This window comes from Triticum urartu, chromosome 7 (genome assembly GCF_003073215.2).
Source record: "Triticum urartu cultivar G1812 chromosome 7, Tu2.1, whole genome shotgun sequence".
Classification (NCBI taxonomy): Eukaryota; Viridiplantae; Streptophyta; class Magnoliopsida; order Poales; family Poaceae; genus Triticum; species Triticum urartu.
This window is the reverse complement of record NC_053028.1, coordinates 106,248,256-106,273,764: the sequence shown is the minus strand read 5'-3', so window position 1 is coordinate 106,273,764 and position 25,509 is coordinate 106,248,256. Positions and strand designations below refer to the sequence as shown.

The window sequence follows — 25,509 nt, the reverse complement described above, 5'->3', positions numbered from 1 at the left end:
GAAGGAAAGGGGGGCGCCGCCCCCCTTCCCTTGTCCTATTCGGACTAGGAAGGGGAGGGGCGCGCATCCACCTCTTGCCTCCTCTCCTCTTCTCCCTTAAGGCCCATGTAGGCCCAATAACCCCCCGGGGGGGTTCCGGTAACCCCCCGGTACTCCGGAAAAATGCCGATTTCACCCGGAACGATTCCGATGTCCAAATATAGGCTTCCAATATATCGATCTTTATGTCTCGACCATTTCGAAACTCCTCGTCATGTCCGTGATCACATCCGGGACTCCGAACTAACTTCGGTACATCAAAATGCATAAACTCATAATAACTGTCATCATAACTTTAAGCGTGCGGACCCTACGGTTCGAGAACAATGTAGACATGACTGAGACAGATCTCCGGTCAATAACCAATAGCGGGACCTGGATGCCCATATTCTATGAAGATCTTTATCGGTCAGACCGCATAACAACATATGTTGTTCCCTTTGTCATCGGTATGTTACTTGCCCGAGATTCGATCGTCGGTATCCAATACCTAGTTCAATCTCGTTACCGGCAAGTCTCTTTTCTCGTTCCGTAATACATCATCTCGCAACTAACTCATTAGTTGTAATGCTTGCAAGGCTTATGTGATGTGCATTACCGAGAGGGCCCAGAGATACCTCTCCGACAATCGGAGTGACAAATCCTAATCTCGAAATACGCCAACCCAACATCTACCTTTGGAGGCACCTGTAATGCTCCTTTATAATCACCCAGTTACGTTGTGACGTTTGGTAGCACCCAAAGTGTTCCTCCGGCAAACGGGAGTTGCATAATCTCATAGTCATAGGAACATGTATAAGTCATGAAGAAAGCAATAGCAACATACTAAACGATCGGGTGCTAAGCTAATGGAATGGGTCATGTCAATCAGATCATTCAACTAATGATGTGATCCCGTTAATCAAATAACAACTCTTTGTCCATGGTTAGGAAACATAACCATCTTTGGTTAACGAGTTAGTCAAGTAGAGGCATACTAGTGACACTCTGTTTGTCTATGTATTCACACATGTATTATGTTTCCGGTTAATACAATTCTAGCATGAATAATAAACATTTATCATGAAATAAGGAAATAAATAATAACTTTATTATTGCCTCTAGGGCATATTTCCTTCAGGGCCATATCGCGACGCAGCTCCAATGAGTCTTGCCCGCTGTGCTCGGCCCGGCCGGATGTACTTTTACTGTATCTGGCGTGACGATTATCGTCTCACGTAGTGGCGCGCCCTCGTGATACGTAGATCGATCTTGCATGTTTTGCTTTGTCCTCCAATACGTCTCGCATGTCTGGAGTATTTCCCCATGCCTTTTTATTTGAATGGCGTCGGGGTGCAGGCTGATCTTTTGGCTGGAATGCCTCTCTGTCGCGGCCACGAGGTGGTCGGTCAGCCGTGTCATACGCTTCTTCCTCTAGTTGGGGTAGCAACCTACATTTTGGATAACTCTTGGAGGGGCGTTCGAGTTTATATTCCTCGGCCGCCAGGACTTCAGTCCATCTGTCAGCTAGCAGATCTTGATCAGCTTGAAGCTGGTGCTGCTTCTTCTTAAGGCTATTTGCCGTGGCTATAAGCCGGCGCTTGAACCGCTCTTGTTCGATGGGATCCTCTGGCACGACAAATTCGTCATCGTCGAGGCTTGCCTCGTCTTCAGAGGGAGGCACGTAATTATCATCCTCCTCATCTGCCGCTCTCTCAGGAGGGCTGGCCTCTCCATCCTCCTGCCCTAAATTGTGCTGGAGGGGATTATTGCCATCTTCGGCACTATCCGGAGTGCTATTATCTCCTGTGCTGGTATCAGCACTTTTGCTTTGGCGGGGCTTAGAGCGACGCCGCTGACGTCGGTGCTTGGGTCGCTTCTTGGAGGGGTCATCCTCCGCTATCTCGTCGCCATTGCCTTCTTTGGGTGTGTCCACCATGTATATATCGTATGATGAGGTGGCTGTCCAGTGCCCTGTGGGCAGTGGTTCCTCTTCGTCTCCCGCATCATCACCCATACCGTCGATGTCTTCGGAGTCAAAGTCGAGCATGTCGGTTAAGTCGTCGATAGTGGCTACTAAGTGGGTGGTGGGTGGGCAGCGAATTTCTTCGTCGTCTGCATCCCGATCCTGCCGGACATAGTTCGGCCAGGATCCTCCTGACAAGGAGAGAGACCTTAATGAGTTCAGTATGTCGCCAAAGGGCGGGTGCTGAAAAATATCCGTGGAGGTAAACTCCATGATCAGCGCCCAATCGGATTCGCTAGGAATGGGCGCAGGCGGCTCAGAGTCCGTGGCCGGAGAAGGATCCGGCAGTTTGACAACACGGCTCTCGTGAAGGGTAAGGTCGATGTTCAGCTCGATCACCGCTGAGGATAAGGCCTCTGTGGCGGGGTCCATCCACCCATCCATGTATGGCGCAACTGGCTCCGAATTGAGGGTCAGAGTGGCTGCCGGTGCGATCTCCTGAACATTGTCCGATGGAGAGCTAAATCGTACTCATCGTGACCGTGTGACGCACAAGGCAGGGGCTCGAATTCGTCGAAGATCAAGTCTCCGCGGATATCGGCCGTGTAGTTTAAGCTTCCAAACCTGACCTGGTGGCCAGGGGCGTAACTTTCAATCTTCTCCAGATGGCCAAGCGAGTTGGCCCGCAATGCGAAGCCGCCGAATACAAAAATCTATCCGGGGAGAAAAGTCTCACCCTGGACTGCATCGCTATCGATGATCTTAGGAGCCATCAAGCCTAACGGCGATGACACAGAGGAACTCTCAATGAAAGCACCAATGTCGGTGTCAAAACCGGCGGATCTCGGGTAGGGGGTCCCGAACTGTGCGTTTAAGGCAGATGGTAACAAGAGGCAGGGGACACGATGTTTTACCCAGGTTCGGGCCCTCTTGATGGAGGTAAAACCCTATGTCCTGCTTGATTTATTCTTGATGATATGAGTATTACAAGAGTTGATCTACCATGAGATCGGAGAGGCTAAACCCTAAAAGCTAGCCTATGGTATGATTGTATATTGTCATATGGACTAAAACACTCCGGTTTATATAGACACCGGAGGGGGCTAGGGTTACACAAGGTCGGTTACAAAGGAGGAGATATACATATCCGTATTGCCTAGCTTGCCTTCCACGCCAAGTAGAGTCCCATCCGGACACGGGACGAAGTCTTTAATCTTGTATCTTCATAATCCAACAGTCCGGCCAAAGGATGTAGTCCGGCTGTCCGGAGACCCCCTAATCCAGGACTCCCTCAGTAACCTTTCTCCAATAACTCCTTGATCTGCTTCTTAATCTCCTCCAGATCATTCGCGGGCATCCGGTATGGTCTCTTCGATATCAGTCCGGTGCCTGGCAACAGCTCCATATCACGATCTGGCGGCATTCCTGGTAATTCTTCTGGAAATACATCCAAGTAATCCTTCACTATATGCACTTCTTCCTGAACAACTCCCGTGAGAGAATTTAAGTGAGTCCTCTTAGGAGTATGTCTGGATACAAACTTAATCCTTTTTCCCTCCGGGGTGGTGAGTAGAATTGACCTACTGGCGCAATCAATGTTTCCTTCATACTTCAATAACCAATCCATCCCCAGTATCACATCCAATCCTTGGGATTCCAAAATTACTAGGTCTGAGGGGAAAACATGGCTGCTAATGGTTAAAGGTAACCGGTCGCACCATCGGCTGGCCATATACTCTGCACCTGATGAGCTCACTAGCAGGGGTGTCCTAAGGGCTAAGGTGGGTAACTTAAACTTGTCCACAAATCCCCTTGAAATGTATGAATGTGATGCACCAGTATCAAAAAGAATGAGAGCAGTAAATGACTTAACCAAAAACTTATCGATCACTGCATCTGGCTGCTCTTCAATCTCCTCCACGTTCACGTAGTTCACTTGTCCCCTATTGAAAGGGTTGGGCTTCTTCCCCGAGCTTCCATTACCATTGCCATTCTTCAACTCTGGATAATCATTGGAGTAGTGCCCAGTCTTCCCGCACTTGAAACAGGTAATGTGACTCTGGTCCTTCCTGGCGGGTGTGGCTGGGTTAGAGCGGTTCTGATTGCTGCCTGCTCCATTTCTGTTTCCATTCTTGGGGCCACTGTGGTTATGAGAACTTCCTCCATTGTGAGTGTGGCCTCCATGGTTATGGGTGTATCCTCCCGAGTTCGGGGTAAAACGAGGATTCTGTGATGCTCCTGTATTGTACTTCCCTTGTCCATACTTCCTCTTGCGGCTCTCAATCTGTTGATGCTTCCCTTCGATCATAAGAGCCTTATCGACCAACTCCTGGTATTTGTTGAATGTTGCCATCATTAACTTCATGCTCATCTCATCATTCAGCCCTTCCATAAACTTCTCCTACTTCGCGGCATCCGTGGCCACATCATCTGGGGCATAGCGAGATAACTTACTAAACTCATCCACGTACTGAGCTACAGTACGATTCCCCTGGCGCAAGTTGCGAAACTCGCGATTCTTCATGCTCATAGCTCCAGATGAGACATGGGTTGTGCGGAAAGCTTGCTGAAACTACTCCCAACTGATATTTGCTATAGGAAAAGTGGTTGTGTAATTCTCCCACCATGCGGCTGCGGGTCCATCCAATTGGTGTGCGGCAAAACGCACCTTCTCAGCATCTGTGCAACCAGTAGTGGTTAACTCCCTTCCAAGCCTGCGTAGCCAGTCATCCGCAACTATGGGAACGGTGCTACTGGAAAACACCGGCGGCTGTAACCTCAGAAAACGGGCTAAGTTGTCAACTGGAGGTGGTGGCAGAGGGTGGTTGTTGTTGTTGTTGTTGCCTTGGTTCTGAACTAACAACTGCATCAAGGCATTCTGCTGCTGGATCAACTGAGTGAGCTCCAGTGGGAAGACAAATCCGGGGTCACGTCTTGGAGGCATCTGATGGGTTTAGAGGGAAGAGATTAGAATAGAATGAGGTCTAAGGAGAAAGCACTACCCATATGCACATGAGACAAACACAATCATATCATATCACTCAATCAAGCAAGCAAGGGCATACAATCGATCTAGCTATCGTTACAGTGCTCGAACTATTTTATATACATGGGGGAACACTACTGACCATATGGTGGTCCACTAGAAATTTTGATCGGTGGAAGACTCCATGATATCCGCTCCAGCTTTGTCTTCATAGTCATCATCACTACCATCGGGGTCGGAGTCGGTGTCGTCAATGATGATGTAATCTTCAGAACGAATCTCCTTGGGTTAGTCGTCTTCTCCTCTTAGCGTGGGGTCTCCCATAAAAACTCCTAGCTTCCTCGTCAGGTCGTCATTCATCTCCACATGTATCGCCATTTCCTCCTCATATACATTGCGTGTAGACTTGAGTTCCTCTTCTAGCTCTGTGATCCTGGTCATCGCCTTCTTCAAATCTATCATGCTTGCGCACATCTGGTTCTCCTGGCGACGTATGTGATGGTTTAACTCCTGGATGAATGCTGCAATGGACCCGTCCTTCCTGGTGCTGATCATCTCCCATTGCTCATCTCGGCGTCCACATATCTGGTAGATAGTGTCCTTAAGCTCCTTGTGGTAAACTTCGGCGATGCGTCCCATGGCGATGTGGGCTGCCATGCTCTTTCCTAGACTCCAAGTTGGTGCATCAAAGGAAAACTCTATGGGCTCAGTGACTGGCATGAATGTCCTTCCTGGAACTTGAACTCGAATCATCCAACGTTCCTCTTCTGCTAGTGTGGCGGTGTAGGTCCCGGTGAAGCTTGGTATTCCAATGTTTAGGTACCTAGTGACTTCCTTCAAGTGTTGTCCAAACGGGGTGTCTTCATTCGGCTGTGTAAACTTGTTCCTTGAGTCCGCCATCCTAAAGGGTAGAAAATGGAGATGAGTCAGAAATGAGTAGAGAAGAGTGATCCTAAAGTGTACACTTTGCAGAGGTTTGCGCACTTTTCCCACAAGACTCGATCTCCTCCGTTGGATTTCTCGCACTACATGGTGTTTGAGAAACGGATGACCGAGACACAGTCTTTCAGAAGCATTAACTCTAACCCCGGGTAGACCGTACCAACCTACATCCCCTACATCTGCTAGTCTACCACTGGAAGAGGTCACGCAACTTACTCAACTATGCTAGAGCCCATAATAGCTTGTGGCTGCACACGAAAGTTTCAAGCATGAACAATCTTATGATCCCTTTGAGCCTGGGTGGCGGACCATAGGAGAATCACACGGTATAACCCCGGGATCTCCTAGGACAACACTGGTATAACCCCAAGTGCCCATAAGCAATCCACCCAGATGTGTATTAAAGTTGCCACCTTAAGTTGAACCGTTAATTAACAAACTCACATCTTCATGGATACTCTCAAACCCAAACCACGTCTACGAGCATAGCATGGCAATATAAGCAAAACGTAGAAGTAACTCCCAAGGGTTTCATAATAAAAAGGGTAATAGGTTCTACGTCATTATCTACTTCCCAAAACCCACATGTTAAGAGATCCTACTCATGCAATGTTTGAGGATTGACACTAATGCATAAAAACTGGGTATGAAAGAGTATGATCAATGTGTTACTTGCCTTGTTGACGATCTGCAAATGCTAAAGACTCGTAGTAGCACGCTCCGCACTCCAGGAATTCTATCGCAAACAAACAATAGCATACATAAGCAAACAAGAAAAGATGCAAAGGGAAAACTTCGAATAAGAAGATCTAACCAGAAAGTTCAACTGAAGAACTCTGGTTTGCAAAAAGAATCAAATCAAACGGAGCAACGAAACTCAAACTACGAAAGAAACAAGATCCGATTACTAATCTGCACTAAAGTCAAATTTTACAGTACCAAAATCTTGTTCAAGTTGGTTAAACAGAAAGAGGGCTTCGAGACGAAGATCTAGGCGCCTGTTTCACCTGATTTGGATAAACGAGCGAAAACATAAACTAAAACGAAGATTAGGGCAGGAATCGTGATCGAAAATAATCACGGAAAAACCCTAGAAAATAAAACGAGATGAATAGGCTAACGAACGAACGTTTGTTGTGTGCAGCTAACTGACGAACAGCATTCGTTAAAACGAACGTATGGACGAACGTCCGCTATTTAACTAAACCGAAGAAAAACCGAACAAAACTGATCTAGGGTTTTTCGAAAAAAAGAAAACCGGGGTTAACCGAAGAAAACCGACCGGTCAACGGTCAACGGCGGCGGCTCGGCGAGATCCAACGCGGCGGTAGCAGGGCGGCGGTGCGAGGCGGTGGCACAGCAGCGGCGCGGCGCGGGTGGCGCGAGGCGGCGGGGCGAGGCGGCGGCGGCGCGGGCGGCGCGAGGCGACGGCGGCGCTAGGGTTAGGCGGACGGGGCGGGGCACGACGCTGGGTGGGCTGGGGCGGCCGGCTCGGGCGGGCTTTAAAGGCCTCCAGGCGCAGTGTCCTGGACGGACACGGCCCATTAGGTCGGTTCGGATTTTTTTAAAAATAAATCCTGACGTGGAAAAACAACTAAAATAAATACTAAACAAAGTCCAAAAATCCTGAAATAAATTTTCACGGCCTCTAATAATATTGCGGACAAAGTGAACATTTATTTAGGCCTCTAATGCAATTTTGAAAAATGCATATTTTTCCTAATTCAAATAAAATAGCAACAAAAATCCAAATAAAATGACATATTTGATTTTAATATTTTTTTCTCTGATATTTCATTTATTTTGGAGAAGTCATATTATCTCCTCTCATATATTTTAATTGGAAATATTTTCGGGGAGGAAAATAATTAAAACTAAAATGATCCTTGTTTTGATATTTGATAAAATTCAAATATGAAAAATGTGAAATCCCCAACTCTCTTCGTGGGTCCTTGAGTTGCTTAGAATTTTGAGGATCGCAAAGCAAAAATGCAGTAAAATATGATATGCATTAATGACCTATGTATAACATTCCAAATTGAAAATTTGGGATGTTACACTCCCAAGCCACCTCTACTTCAATGAAGTATTGGCACTAAGGCCTCACCTTTACCTGCACAATTTCTCTCCACCACAAAGCTAATCCATCACTCAAACCCTGACAATCCACGGCCACACCACTCCTAAAACCCAAGCTGCATTTGAGTCTCTCCATTGCTCTCGCCTTCTTTTTTGTTTCGGAAATAACCACCGCTGGGTTCTATGACTGTATCAGGTCCCTTAAATCGCCAAATGTCGAGTCCAACCCCAACCTTCAATAGTTCCACGCCAGAATATTCATGGCGACTGGCGGCCCCACACTTCGGGGTCCACCGATGTATCCATGTTTTCAGATATGCGATCAAACACTTTAGACATTTTCTACCTCATGTCATGAATAAAGGCATTGTTAGAAGTCTGCTTATCCGGATCATCTTTCACCACCCAATACTACCTCAAACCCCTCTTGTGTCCTTCAAATTCAAACCCTGGTTGTGTCTTTTCATGATGAATTGCCCTATATTCCTGCCTTAGTTTCCTATTAAAAGTACCCCTCTTCCTCCTATTTGTATCCTCATGTCTTGTACCATATCTGATCTCATCTCCTCTTTGATGATCTGCTATATGATCAAAAGTAGCATGAGCACTATCTTTCCCTTTCCTCTCTCAATTTTGGTCCCAAGAGCCACTAGCTCCCTTTCACGCCTCTGTCTAATCCTTGCCTCGGTTTATAGTCCTTCTGATTCTCATATCTCACCTTATCTTTAAGAGGGCTAGTTACTTCTCCCCTACTAGCTTTGGCGCCAACGCTAGTGCGTGGTCTAGTTGAGTTTGAAAACTCGGCCAGTAGATTACGCTTTGTTGGAACTTCCCTGTTCATCTTGTTTGCCTGATGCCTCGGGTCACTCTCGCCTGTACGTCCGCTTCCCTGACTGTTGTTATTGCTTCCTGCCTGCCCCTATGACCCTCCTTTTGTATTGCTATTCCTGCCAGGCGACGCTCTTAGCCACCCTCCCCACTACGAGGTGGAGTCTATAGGAGGACCACGGTCAAAGCAAAAATGTGGCACCTTTTCATAGTAAAAGTCAAACCAAGTACCCATCTTATCTTCCGGTGAGGTCTTAAGATAAAAGCCTCTCACCAAGGGTTCATAAACATGAATTTTCGCCCGAACCCTAAGGTACTGTCCTTGTGCAACCCCATCTTTATCAGCATCCACTCGCACAATTTTACCTAGCTAGTTGCCAAGTGCTTTACCAAAAGCTTTAGTTCTTTTGTCATGGGGTAAACCATCCACTCGAACCCAAACGTCCACCTTGTCAAAGACCATCTCCAAAGGTCTGGTGTTTCCTTCATACTCTTTCAGAATCAGGACACTGAAATCATACAGCCACGACGCATTGTTCATCATGTGTCTCCAATCCCCCTCACTGCCAAAGTGAACTTCAAAAGTGTTTGAGCCAAGCTCTCTAAACTTGGCCTCTCTGTGCAATCGCCATGCCCTCTACATTGTTTTTCCACAACACTCATTATCATTGGCCTTGTCAAGAACACCTTTCCCACACTGTCGACCACCTTTAATTCTTTGGAAATATCTTTTCTGGCTCAGCAAACACAAACCCCTCTGCTTCCTTGTCCATCAAAACCATACCACCCAGTCTTGCCGAAAGACTCAACGTTTGGTCTGGAGTCTTGCTTTCCACCGGGGATTTGGAAGAGCCTCGACTAGCAGATTCTCCCACCTTGCGCGCCGGCGTACGCGCAAATCCCCCTGTTGCAGTCTCCACGTTCTTCTTATTGGAGGCCAAGGCCTCAGCCGCCATGGCTGGGGTCGTTGTCCTCCTCTGGTTTGTAGCTCCTGACATCACAAATGCAGGGCCTATCATAGTCGCCGCTTTCTTTTGGATCGCCTCCCCGCCCACCGTCGCGGTGGGTTTGGCTTGTTTCATTGGAGTAGCCACCGCCGCCGATGAAGATCCCCATCTTCTCCGAAACCCTAGTCGTCTTTCCTATTGCTTTCTGCGCCATCAGCTCTACCCCTAGCGGAAGAGAAACACCACCAGTCCGTGTCTAGGGTTGCGCCCTCACCTCCCTAGCCACCATTGTAGACCCACCACCCCCGCAAGCCAAAACCCTAACCCTAGCACAGGTGGACAATCACCATGCAATCGCCTCTTGTCGCCTTAGAGCTTTCCTGCGTGGTGGACCCTCGTGCCTAAGCTATCGGTACTTTATTAGTCTGTGGCTTGCGCTACGGTGTTTACTCCCTGTTTTTTCATTTACAGAAGTCTGCACGTCATCCATGAGCTCATGAAACACCCTGCAAGAACGTTGCCAAGCGGCGCCAATTCGTCACCAAACACCGCACCATGATCTAGCAAACAGACAACCATGCCGGGTTGCACAACCGATCGCGGTCATCGGCGACAACCATGCTAGCTGCCTACGCGAGATCGCCGGCCGCCCCCGAAACCTACAAACGCAAGCCCCCAATCGACCAGTGCAGCAACATCATACGTACTTATTATATATATATACGTGCGCGCATGGACACAATCATCAGCACATCAACCATTTCCCGAGAGCTGAGCTGCACCGATCGATCGTCGCACGCCATGGTGGCTATGGCGCCCGCTGCAGGGCTGGTCCTGGCTTCGCTCGCCGTGGTGCTGGCAACCACGCTGTGGAAGGCGGCGGTGCACCTGGTGTGGCGCCCCTACGCCGTCGCGAGGGCGTTCAGGCGGCAGGGGATCCGCGGGCCGGCGTACCGGTTCTTCGTCGGCAACAACGAGGAGGTCATGGCGATGCGCGCGGCGACGGCCGACGACGTGCTCGACCTCGGCTCCCACGACATCATCGCGCGCGTGATGCCGCAGTACAAGGCGTGGGTGGCGTCCTACGGTAAGGTTTTCCTCTCGTGGTCGGGGTATACGCCGTCGCTCTGCGTCGGCGACCACGACATGGTGAAGCAGATCCTGTCCAACAAGACCGGGCTGTACGGCAAGCCCAACCCGGGGCCCAACTTCCTGGCCCTGCTGGGCAAGGGCCTCGTCTTCTCCGACGGCGACGACTGGGCGCGCCACCGCCGCATCGTGCACCCGGCGTTCACCATGGACAAGCTCAAGATGATGACCAGGACGATGGCGGAGTGCGCGGGGGACATGGTCCGGCCGTGGGAGGCGCTCGCCGCGGCGAGCGACGGCGGCGTGGCGAGGGTGGACGACGTCGGGCAGCAGTTCGTGGAGCTGACCGCCGACGTGATCTCGCACACGGCGTTCGGGAGCAGCTACAGGGAGGGGAAGGAGGTGTTCGTGGCGCAGCGGGAGCTCCAGTACATCGCCTTCTCCACCATGAACAACGTCCGCGTCCCGGGCCTCGAGTACCTCCCCACCAAGACCAACCAGCGGCGGCGGCAGCTCACGGGCAAGGTGCGCGGCACGCTCATGGCGATCATCCGCGAGCGGCAGGCCGCCGCCAAGGAGGCCAAAGGCTACGGCAACGACTTGCTTGGCCTGATGCTCGAGGCCAACTCGTCGGCCGGCGCCGGCGGGCAGAAGGCGGCCGCCATTAGCATGGACGAGATCATCGACGAGTGCAAGACCTTCTTCTTCGCCGGGCACGACACAACCTCGCACCTCCTTACCTGGGCCATCTTCCTCCTCGGCACGCACCCGGAATGGCAGCAGAAGCTGAGGGAGGAGGTCCTCCGAGAGTGCGGCGGCACGGGGACGCCGCTGCACGGCGACGCGCTCAACAAGCTCAAGCTGGTAAGCCCCTGCCTATCCCATCATTCTGACCCACTTAATGCACAGTCCACAACGACGAGTGACACGCACTTCACCTGTGATCGATGATGGCAGACGACGATGGTGCTGTACGAGACGCTGAGGCTCTACGGCGCAGTGATCATGATCGCGAGGGAGACGAGGGCGGACACGGAGCTCGGCGGCGTGAAGATCCCCAAGGGCACGACCACCATGATCCCGATGGCGATCATGCACCGGGACGAGGAGGTGTGGGGCGCGGACGCCGGCGAGTTCAAGCCGGACCGGTTTCAGAACGGCGTGGGCAGAGCCGCGAAGCACCCGAGCGCGATGCTGGCCTTCTCCGCCGGCCCGCGGTCGTGCATCGGGCAGGACTTCGCGATGCTGGAGGCCAAGGCGACGCTCGCGGTGATCCTGCGCCGGTTCGAGTTCGAGGTGGCGCCGGAGTACGTGCACGCGCCGGCCGAGTTCCTGACGCTGCAGCCCAAGTGCGGCCTCCCCGTGCTGCTCAAGCTCCTGGGTCAGTAGAGCAGCTGCCTCTTTGAAGTACAAAATAAGTACATGAGTGGGCTTGTATCTTTTTGGTTTTGGGTTTTGAACTGTGGGCTTGTATCTTCACTACGTATACCTGTAGCATTTGTGAGCAGAACACTGTGAGGTGTTTCTATAAGTACTGCTCATTGAGGTTTCTCCTAGTCCTCTCTCTGATTGACAAATTTTGCCAAGGTTTATCCTCACTCCAGCTAAAAAGAAAAAGGTTTATCCTCACTCTAATTAAACTAATCATAAAGGTTTACCAGCCAGGATTAAACTAATCACCCACACTGATTAAAGTAATCATGTAGATTTAAGATCACCCACACTATTTAAACTAATTACAAAGGTTTTAGCCACCGTCAGCCGAGAGGGATTTCACAGCGACCCCTCCATCTCCCATCGATTTTGTTTGCACAAATCCTGCAGCAGGATCCTTGCCGCGTCGGATTCGCAAACCCGTTCGCTATAAGGGAAACGCCGGCGAACCATATATTCAAAGTACTAGAGCAAGCCCATTGGCTAGCAGCGCACCCCTTCGCCTAGGTGTTAAAGGTGTTTTTTACTATTATTATTGTAAGAGATGGCATTTTTATTTATTTAAGAGATTGCATTTTTTACTAAGAAATGGTATTTTGTTAATATTAAGAGATGGCATTGTTATTTTTTTATAAAGGATGTCATCTTTATTTATTTAAGAGATGGTATTTTTATATTAAGACATGGCATTTTTTTATATTAAGAGATGGAATTTTTATTTGAAGAGATGGCATTTTTTTAATATCAAGAGATGGAATTTTTATTTTAAGAGTTGGCATTTTAAATTTTTAAGAGATGACATTTTTTTAATATCAAGAGATGGGAATTTTATTTTAAGAGATGACATTTTTAATTTTTAAGAGATGGCATTTTAATTTTTAAGAGATAACATTTATTATTATTAAGAGATATAATTTTGATATAAAGAGATTGTATTTTTTTTGTAAGAGATGACTTTTTTATTTTTAAGAGATGGCATTCTTTTATATCAAGAGATGGCAGTTTTACTATTAAGAGATGGCATTTCTAATATTTTAGGAGATGACATTTATTACTATTAGAGTTGGCATTTTTATATTAATATATGGCATTTTTAGTATTAAGAGATGGGTTTTTTATTATTAAGAGATGGCATTTTTATTATTAAGAGATGGGATTTTCAAATTATTAAGAAATGGCATTTAATATTATTAAGATATGGCATTTTTATTATTAAGAGATGGCATTTTTATTATTAAGAGATGGCATTTTCTATTATTGAGAGATGGTATTTATTATTAGTGAGAGATGGAATTTTTATTATTAAGAGATGACATTTTTATCCCGAGGAATGCCAGTTTTTAAAAAATTTAGCATGGCATTTTTCATTTGTGTAGTTCATATAACTTTTTTCAAATCATACTCATTTGCATATTTATAAAATTTAGAGAGATGGCATTTTTTATATAGTAGCCTTATTTTTTTCATAAGTTAGTTCATGGCAATCGAGTGTCTTTTTTGTTGATGTCATTTTTTTGAAAAAAGCGTTAAACTGGGTTGCTGGCCCAAACACGGGGTCGCGCTGGAGGCAGCAAACTAACCAGGCGAAAATGTTCGCCCGAGGGTGCCTCCTCTAGCGAACCAATCGTTCGCTGGAGGCAAACCCCCTAGCTGACGATCACCAGGTAAGGGCATCCAGGGTTTATTAGGGCATCTCCAAAGCGGACTCTCAAACCTACCGCGAGCGTCCGGGCCGCGCTGTCCGGACACAATTTGCTATCCAACCCGGTCCTGTATCAGTCCAGCGACATGTTCGCACATTCGTTTTCCCGCAAACCCGTGACAAACAAAGAAGGGCTTTTAGGGAGTCAAACCACCATGTACCCTCTCCTCCCTGTGTGGATGGCGGAAGGTCGTGCTGCTATTTGGCTGATGCATGTTGCTTTGGCGGAAAGTGATCAGACAGCATGTTGTTTGGTGGAAGGTTATAACATGCATATATGTTGTTTGGCACTTCATGAAAGATATAGATCAGATCATTAATGAAGATTGGTAGATTGTGGATGGATAGTTGGAAGGAGTTCACAATTCGCTAGCTAATCTTAGGACACTACTGGAATTGTGGAGCAGAGATGAAATTGGTTAAGTTAGTAGATAACTTAAAGAGATGAAAGCTAAATTTGAACATGTAAGGTTTGTTTCACTTAGGACAGGTCCTTCACATTCAGAGAAGAACTTGATGAGAAGAATTTATGAACTTTTATCCCGAGAGGAAGCTATGGCAAGGCAAAGATCGAGGATATCATGGCTGATGGAGGGAGACTTCAATACAAGGTTCTTCCATGCACAAGCACGGCAGCATCATCGCACTAACCAAATCAAGTGTTTGCGTCGTGAGGACGGAACATATGAGTATGATCAAATCAGTATGGAAAACATAGCCATCCATTTTTATAAAAAAATTGTTTACTGCTCAGGAGGTGACACAAACCTGAGGTGGTGACTAAGTAGATCCAACGTAAGGTTACAGATGATATGAATGCTAGTTTGTGCGCGCCTGTAGAGATATGGAGATTGAACGGGCCCTCTTTATGATGCACCCGCACAAGTCACCTGGGCCGGATCGTTTCACTATTGGGTTTCATATCAAGCACTGGAGTATTCTTAAGAGGAAGGTTTGAGACGCCATCAGGGGATTTCTAAATGGAGATGAGATGCCACAACTTGTTAGCAGTACTATATTGGTGCTTATTCTCAAGATAAAATCCCTCAAGATTTAACTTAGTTTAGACCAATTGCTCTTTGTAATGTGTTGTATAAAATAGCCTCTAAAGTTCTTACGCTCCGGCTCAGGCCTGTGTTGGAAGAGATAATTTCAGAGGAACAAAGTGCATTCATACCATGGCGTTTAATCATCGACAATGTGCTCACTGCCTATGAATGTATTCACTATCTCAAGAGGAAGAAAGGTAAGTCTGGAGCTTGTGCCATTAAGCTTGATATGGCGAAAGCCTACGACCGAGTCGAGTGGGCGTATTTAAGAGCAATTATGATAAGGATGGGTTTTGTGGATGCTTGGGTAAATAGAATAATGGCTTGAAACTGTCACTCTTTCGGTTAGAGTAAATGGAGTCTTTTCTGAACAATTCAAACTGACAAAGGGAATTCGCCAAGGGGGTCCAATATATTTGTATCTCTTCATGTTATGTGTTGAAGGACTTAGCAGCATGCTGAAGTTCAGATGAACAAATCACTTGGCTCGAGGCTTTAGGGTGGGCATCCATGCTCCATGGGTTTCTTACCTTCTTTTCACTGACAACTTTCTAATTTTTTCACACGCCTCAAGTGATGGTGCTCACCGGTTACAGGAGATTCTGGAGCTTTATAGACTTGGATCTTGGCAGATGGTTAATAAGGAAAAGTTGGCAATCTTCTTTGGTACCAATTGCACCAATGAGATGAAAGTGGAGGATCACACGACATCAGGTATGTTGGAAAACGTAGTAGAAAACAAAAAAAAATCATGCCTACGCACACCCAAGGTCAATATGAAGATGCATAATGGGTTGGGATCATGATCATTACCGTCACCGAGTTGCAGGGAAGAAGAACGTGTCGGTGTAGATCGTACTTGGAGTCCCTCAAACCGTCGATGGACGATCCACGAACCGCCCGCGAACAATCACCTCGAACTGAAGACCAAAAGCACAGCCTCTCTACTTGGTTGCATGCGTGCAGCCTTCACAATCGGGCAGCGCTTCACCATCCAGAGCTAATAGTCACCGGAGAATTAGACGGATGAGATTAGAACCACATGGGGATTCTAATTATGAGGATTATAGGATTAGTCTAGATCTAATTAGTCAACTAGGATCAACTAGAACTAGAAGAACTAGAGGAGGCTCCAAAACTTGTATATACAAAAGAGCAAAAAAAAACCTAGTATATAGAGATTGGAGGGCAGAGGGAGGACTGCCACCAAGGAGGGAAATCCTCCTTGGGGAGCCGGCCAAAGTGGGGGATGATTTGGACTCCTCCCCTACCCCAATTCGGCCTCCTTCCTTAGGGAAGGGAGGCGCCTTCCCACTTGGGTCCTTGTGACCCAAGTTGCCCTCCACATCTTGGCCTTTTAAGACCCATTGATATTAAATTAAATATAAAATTATTCTAAATACTTCCAAACCATCTTATATATAATTTAACATCCTTGGAAATATTTTCCACCTATATATATTTATCAGTAAAACCCGGTATTACCCGATGCTCTCTGAAACCCTTCTGGTGACTCCGAAACGCTTCCGGATCCTCTCAGAACTATTTCGAATATTAATGAAACAATTCCACAAATATATTCTCATCACTCCCGTCCTACTAACACTCAGTAAATCGTGATTGCCTTAAGCTTGTGAACCCGTAGGTTCGGTAACTCCTAGACATGAACGGAACCCCTTCGTTCAATGACCGATAGCGGAACCGTGGACGTCCATATTGATCCCTATGAGCACACGAATGATATTCAAGTGACCCTTTGGTTATTATGTGATGTTCCCTTTGATTCGCGATACTTTACAAAACCTAGGATGCATCGGTATCCTCCTAAGTCAACACATGCTCATTATACCTAAATCCTCATTACCGGTTTTGTTCCTTTTTCTCGTTGTTGTGTTCTAGCATCCCCGTGACGCACTCACCTGTGTATGGACACACGATGATGGATGTAGTCACATCGAGAGGGCCCTAAGAATATCTCTCCATCGTCAGAGGAGCAAATCCCACTCTCGAGCTATCTATTCCCTTGTCAAACTTTTTGATGAACCTGTAAGTTGTCGTTATGATCAGTATGTTACAAGTGACGTTTGAGCAACCCCAAAGCCCACCGTACGGTAAGAAGTGACTACGAAGCTCTCATGGTCTAAGGAGCAAAATCACACGTTAACACTATGTGTTATTACAATTGATTATAGACGGTATTACTCAATTTATAATAGACAAATTTGGTTCGATTCAATATGATCATTCTTCTAACGTCATAATCTCAATTTTGTTTTAGGACTATTGTTTAACACTTCAAACAATATCCTAAGATCCGGAAAATGTGATCACCAACAACACTTGAGCTAGTCCTAGAGGCAAGACTAGGAATCTTTTATTTAACAGTTTATCATTCCACACGTGCATATGAGTTTTCCACTGAATCGCGTATTCCAGAATCATAGCAGTTATAGCATAGAATATAAACTCTTTAATCATGAACACAGAAATATAATAATACAAATATTATTGCCTCTAGGGCATATTTCCAACAAGGTATTGTTGTTGAAGCCTTGGTAGAGAAATACCTTGGACTTCCCACTACTTTGGGGAGATCAAATGAAGCTGAGTTCGAACATATTGTGTCAAACGTCAAGAAGTTAGTAAATGGAGGCATTCCGCGGATGCTTAGTAGTGCTGGAATGGAGACACTAATCAAATATGTTTGTCAAGCCTTTCCTACATACTCAATGAGTTGCTTTCGTTTGTCTAAAAAGTTTTGCAAGAAGCTCACAGGAGTCATTGCCCGCTTTTGGTGGGGTGGAGATGAGAAGAAAAGGAAGATGCATTGGAGGAAATGGGATGAAATCGTTATACCCAAGGGAGAAGGAGTAATGGGTTTTAGGGACTTCCAATTATTCAATCAAGCCTTGCTTGCAAAAAAGGGCTGGCGCCTGATTACGAAATTGGACTCGCTTTGTGCCTGAGTACTTAAGGGATGATACTACCATGATAGAGACTTCATGTCAACAGGGAAGAAGAGGAATTCCTCCCACACTTGACGAGCTATATTGCATGGAAGGGTGGCATTGGAAAGTGTCCTGATTAAGCGAGTGGGGGATGGATCAGCTATTGACATGTGGAATGACCCATGGATTCCGGACAATTTCTCTTCAAAACCGCTGGTTCGGCTGCCTGAAGATAGTGTCACACATGTGGAAGAGCTAATTGACTCGGCAAATGGTGATTGGAATCAAGTGACCATTGATGAAAACTTCATTCCTACTGATGCCATAGCTGTTTGTAGGATTCCAATTTGTCATACTCGGGAGGACAAATGGGCATGGAAGCATGATAAGATGGTAAATTTTTCGGTGCGTTCAGCATACAAAGCATTGTTGCATGTTAAGAGACCAAAAAATGGAGCATCGAGTTCGTCGGGGTCCAATCAGCACTAGCAGAAACTTTGGAAGATTTCAGTGCCACCTAAAGTTCGGAATTTTTAGTGGAGAGTGATGCATGAATTTGAGTCGTGCAGAGCCATTTTAGAGAGATGGCATATTGAGCGAATTGGCTTTTGTGAGGACTACGGAACTAATGAGACAATTGCTCATGCACTTTTTCGATGCACTTGGGCCAAATTGTCCTGGGAAGAACTCAAACGTTATCTGTCGGTGAGAATCCCAGACCTCCACCCGGAGTCTTGGGCTATTGATATCATTGACGGTGTTATGTATCTGAAGCACAAGCTGATATCCTTTTATGTGGGAGTTGGACGGTCTGGACAGAGCGCAACAACAGACGAAATGGGGAATACACTCCCTCAGTGGTGGCTTCAGTAAGATGGGTAGTGGATACCATTCTTGATCTTGCATCCACCCAAGTATCAAGACCAAATCGCCGGGATCCAGTGGAAAGGATTTCTTGGACGCCACCAATTGTACATTTTGTCAAAGTAAATGTCGACGCTAGTTTTCAGTGCAAGGACATCAAGGCAATACATGAACTATCATTCATGATCATACTTATGTGTTGGTTCACGCCCAGGCCTTGTGGTACAACCATGCTCGGAATATAGACACCATGGAAGCCCGGGGTATTAGGGATGCCATACGGCTGGCGTTTGATCTTGGCATTTGCAAGATCATGGTTGAAAGTGACTCTCTTAGTGTTGTTCGGATGATTACAAGTTCAAGCTTTTTTAAGGTACAACTTCAAGCTTTTGAACGTGCAGATTGTGCGTCCATTTGCTATGAGATCCATCCAGGGATAGAGCCAGGATTCTAACATAGGGGGGCGAGCTTTTGCCTCTAATGTGGGGACCAGTAAAAAATCATGCAGCGAAACTAGCCTAGGTTGATGAACTAAATTTTAATGGACCAAAAAAGGTGTCAGCTATGAGGTATTCAATTTTAATCAAAAGTTTTCGCAAATCAAATGATATTGCAATTCACATGTATGAACTTAATACTTCTGGTACAGAAGATAAACAATGTAAAATGGCTCTGATGCTAAAGGGGCAAATTAATGTAATTTTCCAGCATAAACCATGGACAGATGGAGCAAGTAAAAAATGAGAAAACTAACTAACCTCACGATTTTGAATAAAATGCAAGGGCGGTTCCTAATTCTTTCCCAAAAGTGTCGATTGGGTCCTAATTCTTTCTAAGTTGTTCATGCGAGGTCCTATTTTCGTCTGACCGCCGCTGACCAGCTCGCGTAGCGTTTTGACCGCCGCCACGTCGACACCCGGGCCCAGGTGGAAGATTTCCCACGGCTGGCAGTTGGTCTTTTTTGCAATTTGGCCCCTAGAGCTTCTAGTTTTGTCATTCCCCTGTCCCTAGGTCTATTGCTCGCTCTCTCCTTTCCCTTTCTACGACCGTCGCCGTTGCCGTCGTGTCCGCTGCCGCTAGCTGTTCAGCCGTGAAGCACAGCGGGAAGAAGGTTGTCCAAGCGTCTCTTCCACCTCCGGCATTCGCCCTTTTCTCGCCGCCCCTCTCATCACCGCATTCGATCTACCATTCATCTCGTGTCAAAATCCAATTGTGTCAGAGTCCACAATCCGCAGTCCATCACCTAAATTCTTTCCAGGCAGTAACCAGTAAATAACATGCTTAGATTGGTCACTAAATCCCAGTTGCTGCATAAAATCATTAAGTCGGAGAGGAGACCATGTATCTAGTTCGCAACCATCGAACAAAGCAACTTTCCCATCGACATATGTCTTCGACTGGCCAAATCAGCAAAAAAATCCAGCATAGTTGATTTCTACGGTAAAAACCTTCTCTTGTGGTCCTAGATATCGAGGGATTTAGTCAAATACTACCATCGATTCGAGCTAAATCAAAATCCGCAGAAAAAGAGGATCGAGGGTTAGGGTTACGAGCACTGCACTGACCGTATCGCGGAGGAGGATCTCCGGGTCACCGAAGCACAGGCGCCATCCTGGCGGCACCACTGCCAGACAAATGCCTGCGATTGCTGGCTCTTCTCGCCGGACCAACGCCACCGCCGTCGATCACCTCTGTGTCGCCAGAGAGAAGTGGAGAAGAGGAAAGGACCTCGGTTGGGAAGAAATTAGGGTTGGGGGTTCTTTTGAAAAAATGCACGGCCGGTCGTTATCCCGCCTAGGCCCGGGTGTCGACGTGGCGACGGTCGAAGCGCCATGCGAGCTGGCCAGCGGCAGTCAGACGAAAATAAGACCTCGTGTGAACAACTTAGAAAGAATTAGGACCCAGATGTGCATTTTGAAAGAATTGAGACCCAATCGACACGTTTAAAAAGAATTAGGACCGCGCTTGCATTTTACTCTTTCTCTTGCCTCGTCGCCGCTCGCCGCTGACGTAGGCCTTACGGCCTGCCGGTCGGCTGCGCGGCCGCAAGCTGGATCTCCCCCGCTGCAATTCTAGAGTTAGATTGGAAACTGCATATCGATGGATCAGGCGGCAGGCGACCAGGCGTAACTGCGTGAGCCATCGATGATCGATCTAGCAGCCAGGAAACGATGTGCGTGCAGGCAGACCCCCCTTTGTATTCCACGTTGGACTTTTTCTTATTCTTTTGGGCTCGGCCTACAAAATCTACTGCACTGCATATGGGCTGGGCTGGCCACAGGAACTGCTTCACACAGATGGACAGGCCGACAGGGTAGGGGGGGACTCATGGCTATTAAGCGAAAACTGCATCGTTAACTGTATCACTTACACTGTAATCATGTAACCTTCACTTACATTGTAATCCATGTAAATTGTGACTGCTGTTATTATATTCGGCGCTGATGAACGTTTTCTTTCACTGAACGCACGTCGCCGAAAATTCTGAAATAAATTCAGGATAAATACGAGCATCGGGATTTAAACTCTGATGGGTTGAGGATACAATTGTTCACCTAACCATCCAACCACATGTTGGTTCGCGGCGGGCGAATATTTGAGGTATAGGGTGGGATGGATGGATGCCTGGCTTCCGGACAGAATTTTGTACAAATACTGTGTCCATTTACGGGTTGGCGTTGCAGATGCCCTTAGCCAGGATCACAAAGAAATCCACACCTGAGTCGTGACGTCCATTTTCACCAAGTGGAACAAAAGTAAACATGAATAGATATCCATGACGTGCATGCCAGTTGCCAAAACAAAAACCATCTTTAGCCGGATGAAGAAAAAGCAAACCGGAACTGGAAACAGAAAAGGCGGAGGAGGTTCAGTGACACCTTTCCCAGCAGCTGCCTCTTTGAACTACTGCTACTACACCAAGTAGAAGTACAAAATACATGAGTGATTTTGCTCACAAGTGGGGCTTGTACCATTTTGGTTTTGGTTTTTGAGCTGCGGGCTTGTCATCTTCACTCCGTATACCGCATTTGTGAGCAGAAGACTGCGAGGGGTCTTTATAAGTACAAATCACTGAGGTTTCTCCTCGCACTAATTGAACCGATTGCTAAGGTTTATCCTGGCTGTTTAAACTAATCAGAAAGGTTTATCGTCGCTCTGATTAAACTAATCACAAAGGTCAATTAGCCAGGATCATTGACTCCATTTTCACCAAGTGGAACAAAAGTAAACATGAATAGATATCCATGATGTGCATGCCAGTAGCCAAAACAAAAACCATCTTTGGCTGGATGAAGAAAAGGCAAACAAGAACAGGATACAGAAAAGGCGGAGGAGGTTCAGGAACACCTTTCCCTCATCACTTTACAACACTGAAAGAAAGAAACAAAACAAAGCTGGTCCGATTTCCATTTCAAGATTCCCCTCTATCCACCCAGCATATGTAGATTATAGAATCCAATCCAATAATTCCATCGAGCCACGGCGACTTGCAACCAGTATAATAAGCAAACATAGATAAAATAAATGGAAGATGTCCCTGGCAAGATGGGGGCGGGCCATATTCATCATGTGATGAGCTACATTTACAGATGAAATTTCCAACGGAATTTCGTTTGCAGCGGCGGGAGGCAATGGCAGAATGGATATCGTGTCTATATTCGACCAATCTTGCGGTACAAAATCCTTTTTGTGCACACAGCTTTTGCTACTATTACAAGGCCGTAACAGGAAGTAGCAACGAACATCACAGATTCACAGGAGAGGGAAAGGAAACCTTAACCGGAGCAGCAGCAGCAACAATGGATGATTTGATGAGGGAGGACGATGGTGGACGAGAAGAATACCCGAAATGGTCTGGGAGAACCTTCCAAGATTCCCCCGGCAGCCCAGTTCCATCGATCCTGACCACCTGATGCTGGATTTGGAAGCGCGGTGGTGCAAGAAGTGGATCGAGATCCGTGTTGGGAGGTCGCGGCGGTCATGATGACGGCGGGGCGGCGAGCGGCTGCGGCTGCGGCAAGGCGACGAAGGGGTGCTGCAGCAGCTGCGCGGCGGAGAGGCGGTTGGCGGGGTTCTTCTGCAGGCAGCAGGCGATGAAGCCCCGGAACTCGGGCGAGGCGGTGGCGGGGGACGGCTCGGGCGGGTCGGAGTAGCAGATGGCGACCATGAGCGCGGCCCAGTCGCCCTGGCGGCCGAGGTTCTCGCCGAAGGGGAACCTTCCGAGGTAGAACTCGAGGATGCTGAGGCCGAAGCTCCAGATGTCGCCGGCGTAGCCGTCGTAGGCGCCGTCGTTGATGTCGGTGTTGATGCGCTCGGGGCTCATGTAGGCGATGGTGCCGACGGAGGAGTTGCAGGGGTCCATGGTCTGGTTCAGGATGCGGCCCACCCCGAAGTCGGCGATCTTGACGCGGCGCGCCGAGTCGATGAGCAGGTTGGAGGGCTTGATGTCGCGGTGCACGATGTGGCGGCGGTGGAGGTAAGCGATGCCGGAGAGCACCTGGCGCGCCACGTGCGCCAGGAAGGGCTCGTCGGCGATGCGGCGGCCGTCGAGGGAGCCGCCGTCCATGTACTCGAGCAGGATCTGCAGCTCGCCGCCGCGCTCGTACATGCCGTGGCAGCGCACGACGGCCGGGTGCTCGGCGGTGCGCAGGATGGCGATCTCCCGCGCGATCTGGCGCCGCACCGCGTCGTCGTGGTTCCCGTAGAGCACCTTGAGCGCGTAGCAGCGGCCCGTGGCGCGGTGCCGCACCATCCACACGGTGCCGCCCGCGCCGCTGCCGACCCGCCGCACGCGCTCCAGCTCGTGGAGAGGGGGCGGGGGCGGGGCCGCCGCGGGCGGGGCCACGAGCGGCTGGGCGGGGCCGGCGCCGGTGGGGGGAGCGGCGGTCGGGGGCGGGAGCGGGAGCGGGACGGCGAGCGAGGAGGAGACGTCCGGGCGCTGCGGCATCGGGAGGGTGAGATCCGGGCGGCGGCGCGGGCGGCCCGGCGTGCCCGGCTGGGCCGGGAGGCTGCTGCCGCCGCCGGCCGGACGCATGGCTGGCGTGCGGGTGGGGACTGGCGCGGCTGCTGGTGCCGGGTAGCGGGGATTTGTCTGGTTGCGCGCCGTCTCTCTGTTTGATGGGGGATCGGGTTTGTTGGGGGAGGCGACCTGTCCTGTACCGAGGGTGGGAGTGGGAGAGGACAGCAAGCCGGAAGCGTGCTGCGCGCGTCGGACGGAACACGGAAGGGCCGCCGCTGCTTCTTGGGCTCGGAGAAAAAGCGGGGAAAATGTATGCGTTGCGCGTCACTGTCTCTCGCGCCAGATTAGATCACGTTCCTTTCCGTCCAGAAGGGAAAAAAGCTCACGTTTCTACCTGCAGCGAGCGCCATGGCATGACGGTAGGTACTGCCGTCTCGAATCTAAGGGCGTGTACAATGCATAGCTTTAAGGTGATGTCTCGCATGCCATGTAGGATCGGATATGACGTAAAGCAGGTTCGGATAGAGAAGTGAGATCCTCTCCAAGAGGCGGGTGTTTGAAGAAAAAAAGTATGGTCCGATGACAAAAGCTGAAAAGATAGATGAAAAGTAGAGATGCATGTGTACTAAAGTCATTATTTTCTATTTTTTAATGAGGCTCACTAGTGGTAGCTTGCATTGGGGAGAAAAAATAAATGTAGATGCCTCAAATTACTTTTTGTCATGGGGCATATGTATCCATATGCCACCATTGTACATGCCCTAAGAAAATGACCTCCCTATGGCATTGTTGGGCTTTGAGTGACTTTTTATGATGATTGTCCTCTTAAAGATGGCCAGTACTAGGCGCCGGCGCACCGGCCCAATATTCGGCCGGTCAAGTGCCAGCCCTCCCATTCGAACGCTATTAATCGTCAGATTTCTTCTTCTTTCTTCCTCGACGCAAACCGGACCCTGGGCGGCTGCAGCGGGAGAGCACCACCGACTAGCCGGAATCTCCCTTCCCCCCCTCCCCAATTCAACATCTGCCTGTTGTAGCAAAATAACTTGTCGTTTGTAGCTTTTCGTTCCCGGGTTGCAGCAAAAATCGAGCGCCACTACATCTCCCCGTACAAATCCCTGACATGTAGCAAAAATAATCACAGGTTCCAACTGGTGCAGATGCTGCTTCCAGCAATTCTTCTGTCTGTTGCAACTTTTGTGTTCTCGATTCCAACAAAAATGACAGCGACGGCGCAGTCTGCTCTCCACCCTAGTAACAAATGACGGCAATGATGGTTGAAGCAGAAAAGTTAGCTGGTTCCAGCAAAATTTAACGCCCGTTCCAGCAAAAAAAACCTCTAACCTAGCAAAACTTCAGTAATGGTGGGTTGTAGATTCTTGAGTATCTGGTTGAAGCTTTTTTCATCTGTTGTTGAAGCTTTTCTTCCAACGGTTGCAGCTTTTCCTGTTTGCCAATGTTTGGTTGAAGCTTTTTTATACAATGGATGTAGCTTTTTGCGTCAACGATTGTACATAGGGCACCGCCCTTTGCAGCTCCGCAGGCGCCGATGTTGCACTACGGGAGCACCCCCTTTCCCCCGAAGTTCCAGATCCGCCACTAACTGGTTCCAGCAAACAATGGACGCCGACATGTGCCTCGCCGTCTCCTGCGCAGGAGAGAGAAGAAAGAAGGAGAGGAAGAAGAGAACCAGAGGA

At 48.2% G+C, this 25,509-nt stretch overlaps 2 protein-coding genes across 2 annotated transcripts; one reads left to right on the top strand and one right to left on the bottom strand.

Annotated features, from left to right (window-relative positions):
* The first annotated feature begins 10,337 nt into the window (after positions 1-10,337).
* Positions 10,338-12,424, top strand: LOC125521161 (cytochrome P450 709B1-like). Its single transcript, XM_048686207.1, has 2 exons — positions 10,338-11,719; positions 11,813-12,424. Exons 1-2 carry the CDS (start codon positions 10,385-10,387, stop codon positions 12,242-12,244), a joined length of 1,767 nt encoding a protein of 588 aa, XP_048542164.1. The 5' UTR covers positions 10,338-10,384; the 3' UTR covers positions 12,245-12,424.
* Positions 12,425-22,352: 9,928 nt separating this feature from the next.
* LOC125520794 (mitogen-activated protein kinase kinase 5-like) lies at positions 22,353-24,030 on the bottom strand. Its single transcript, XM_048685814.1, has one exon. The coding sequence runs from the start codon at positions 23,885-23,887 to the stop codon at positions 22,832-22,834; it is 1,056 nt and encodes a 351-aa protein (XP_048541771.1). The 5' UTR covers positions 23,888-24,030; the 3' UTR covers positions 22,353-22,831.
* Between the last annotated feature and the right edge of the window lie 1,479 nt (positions 24,031-25,509).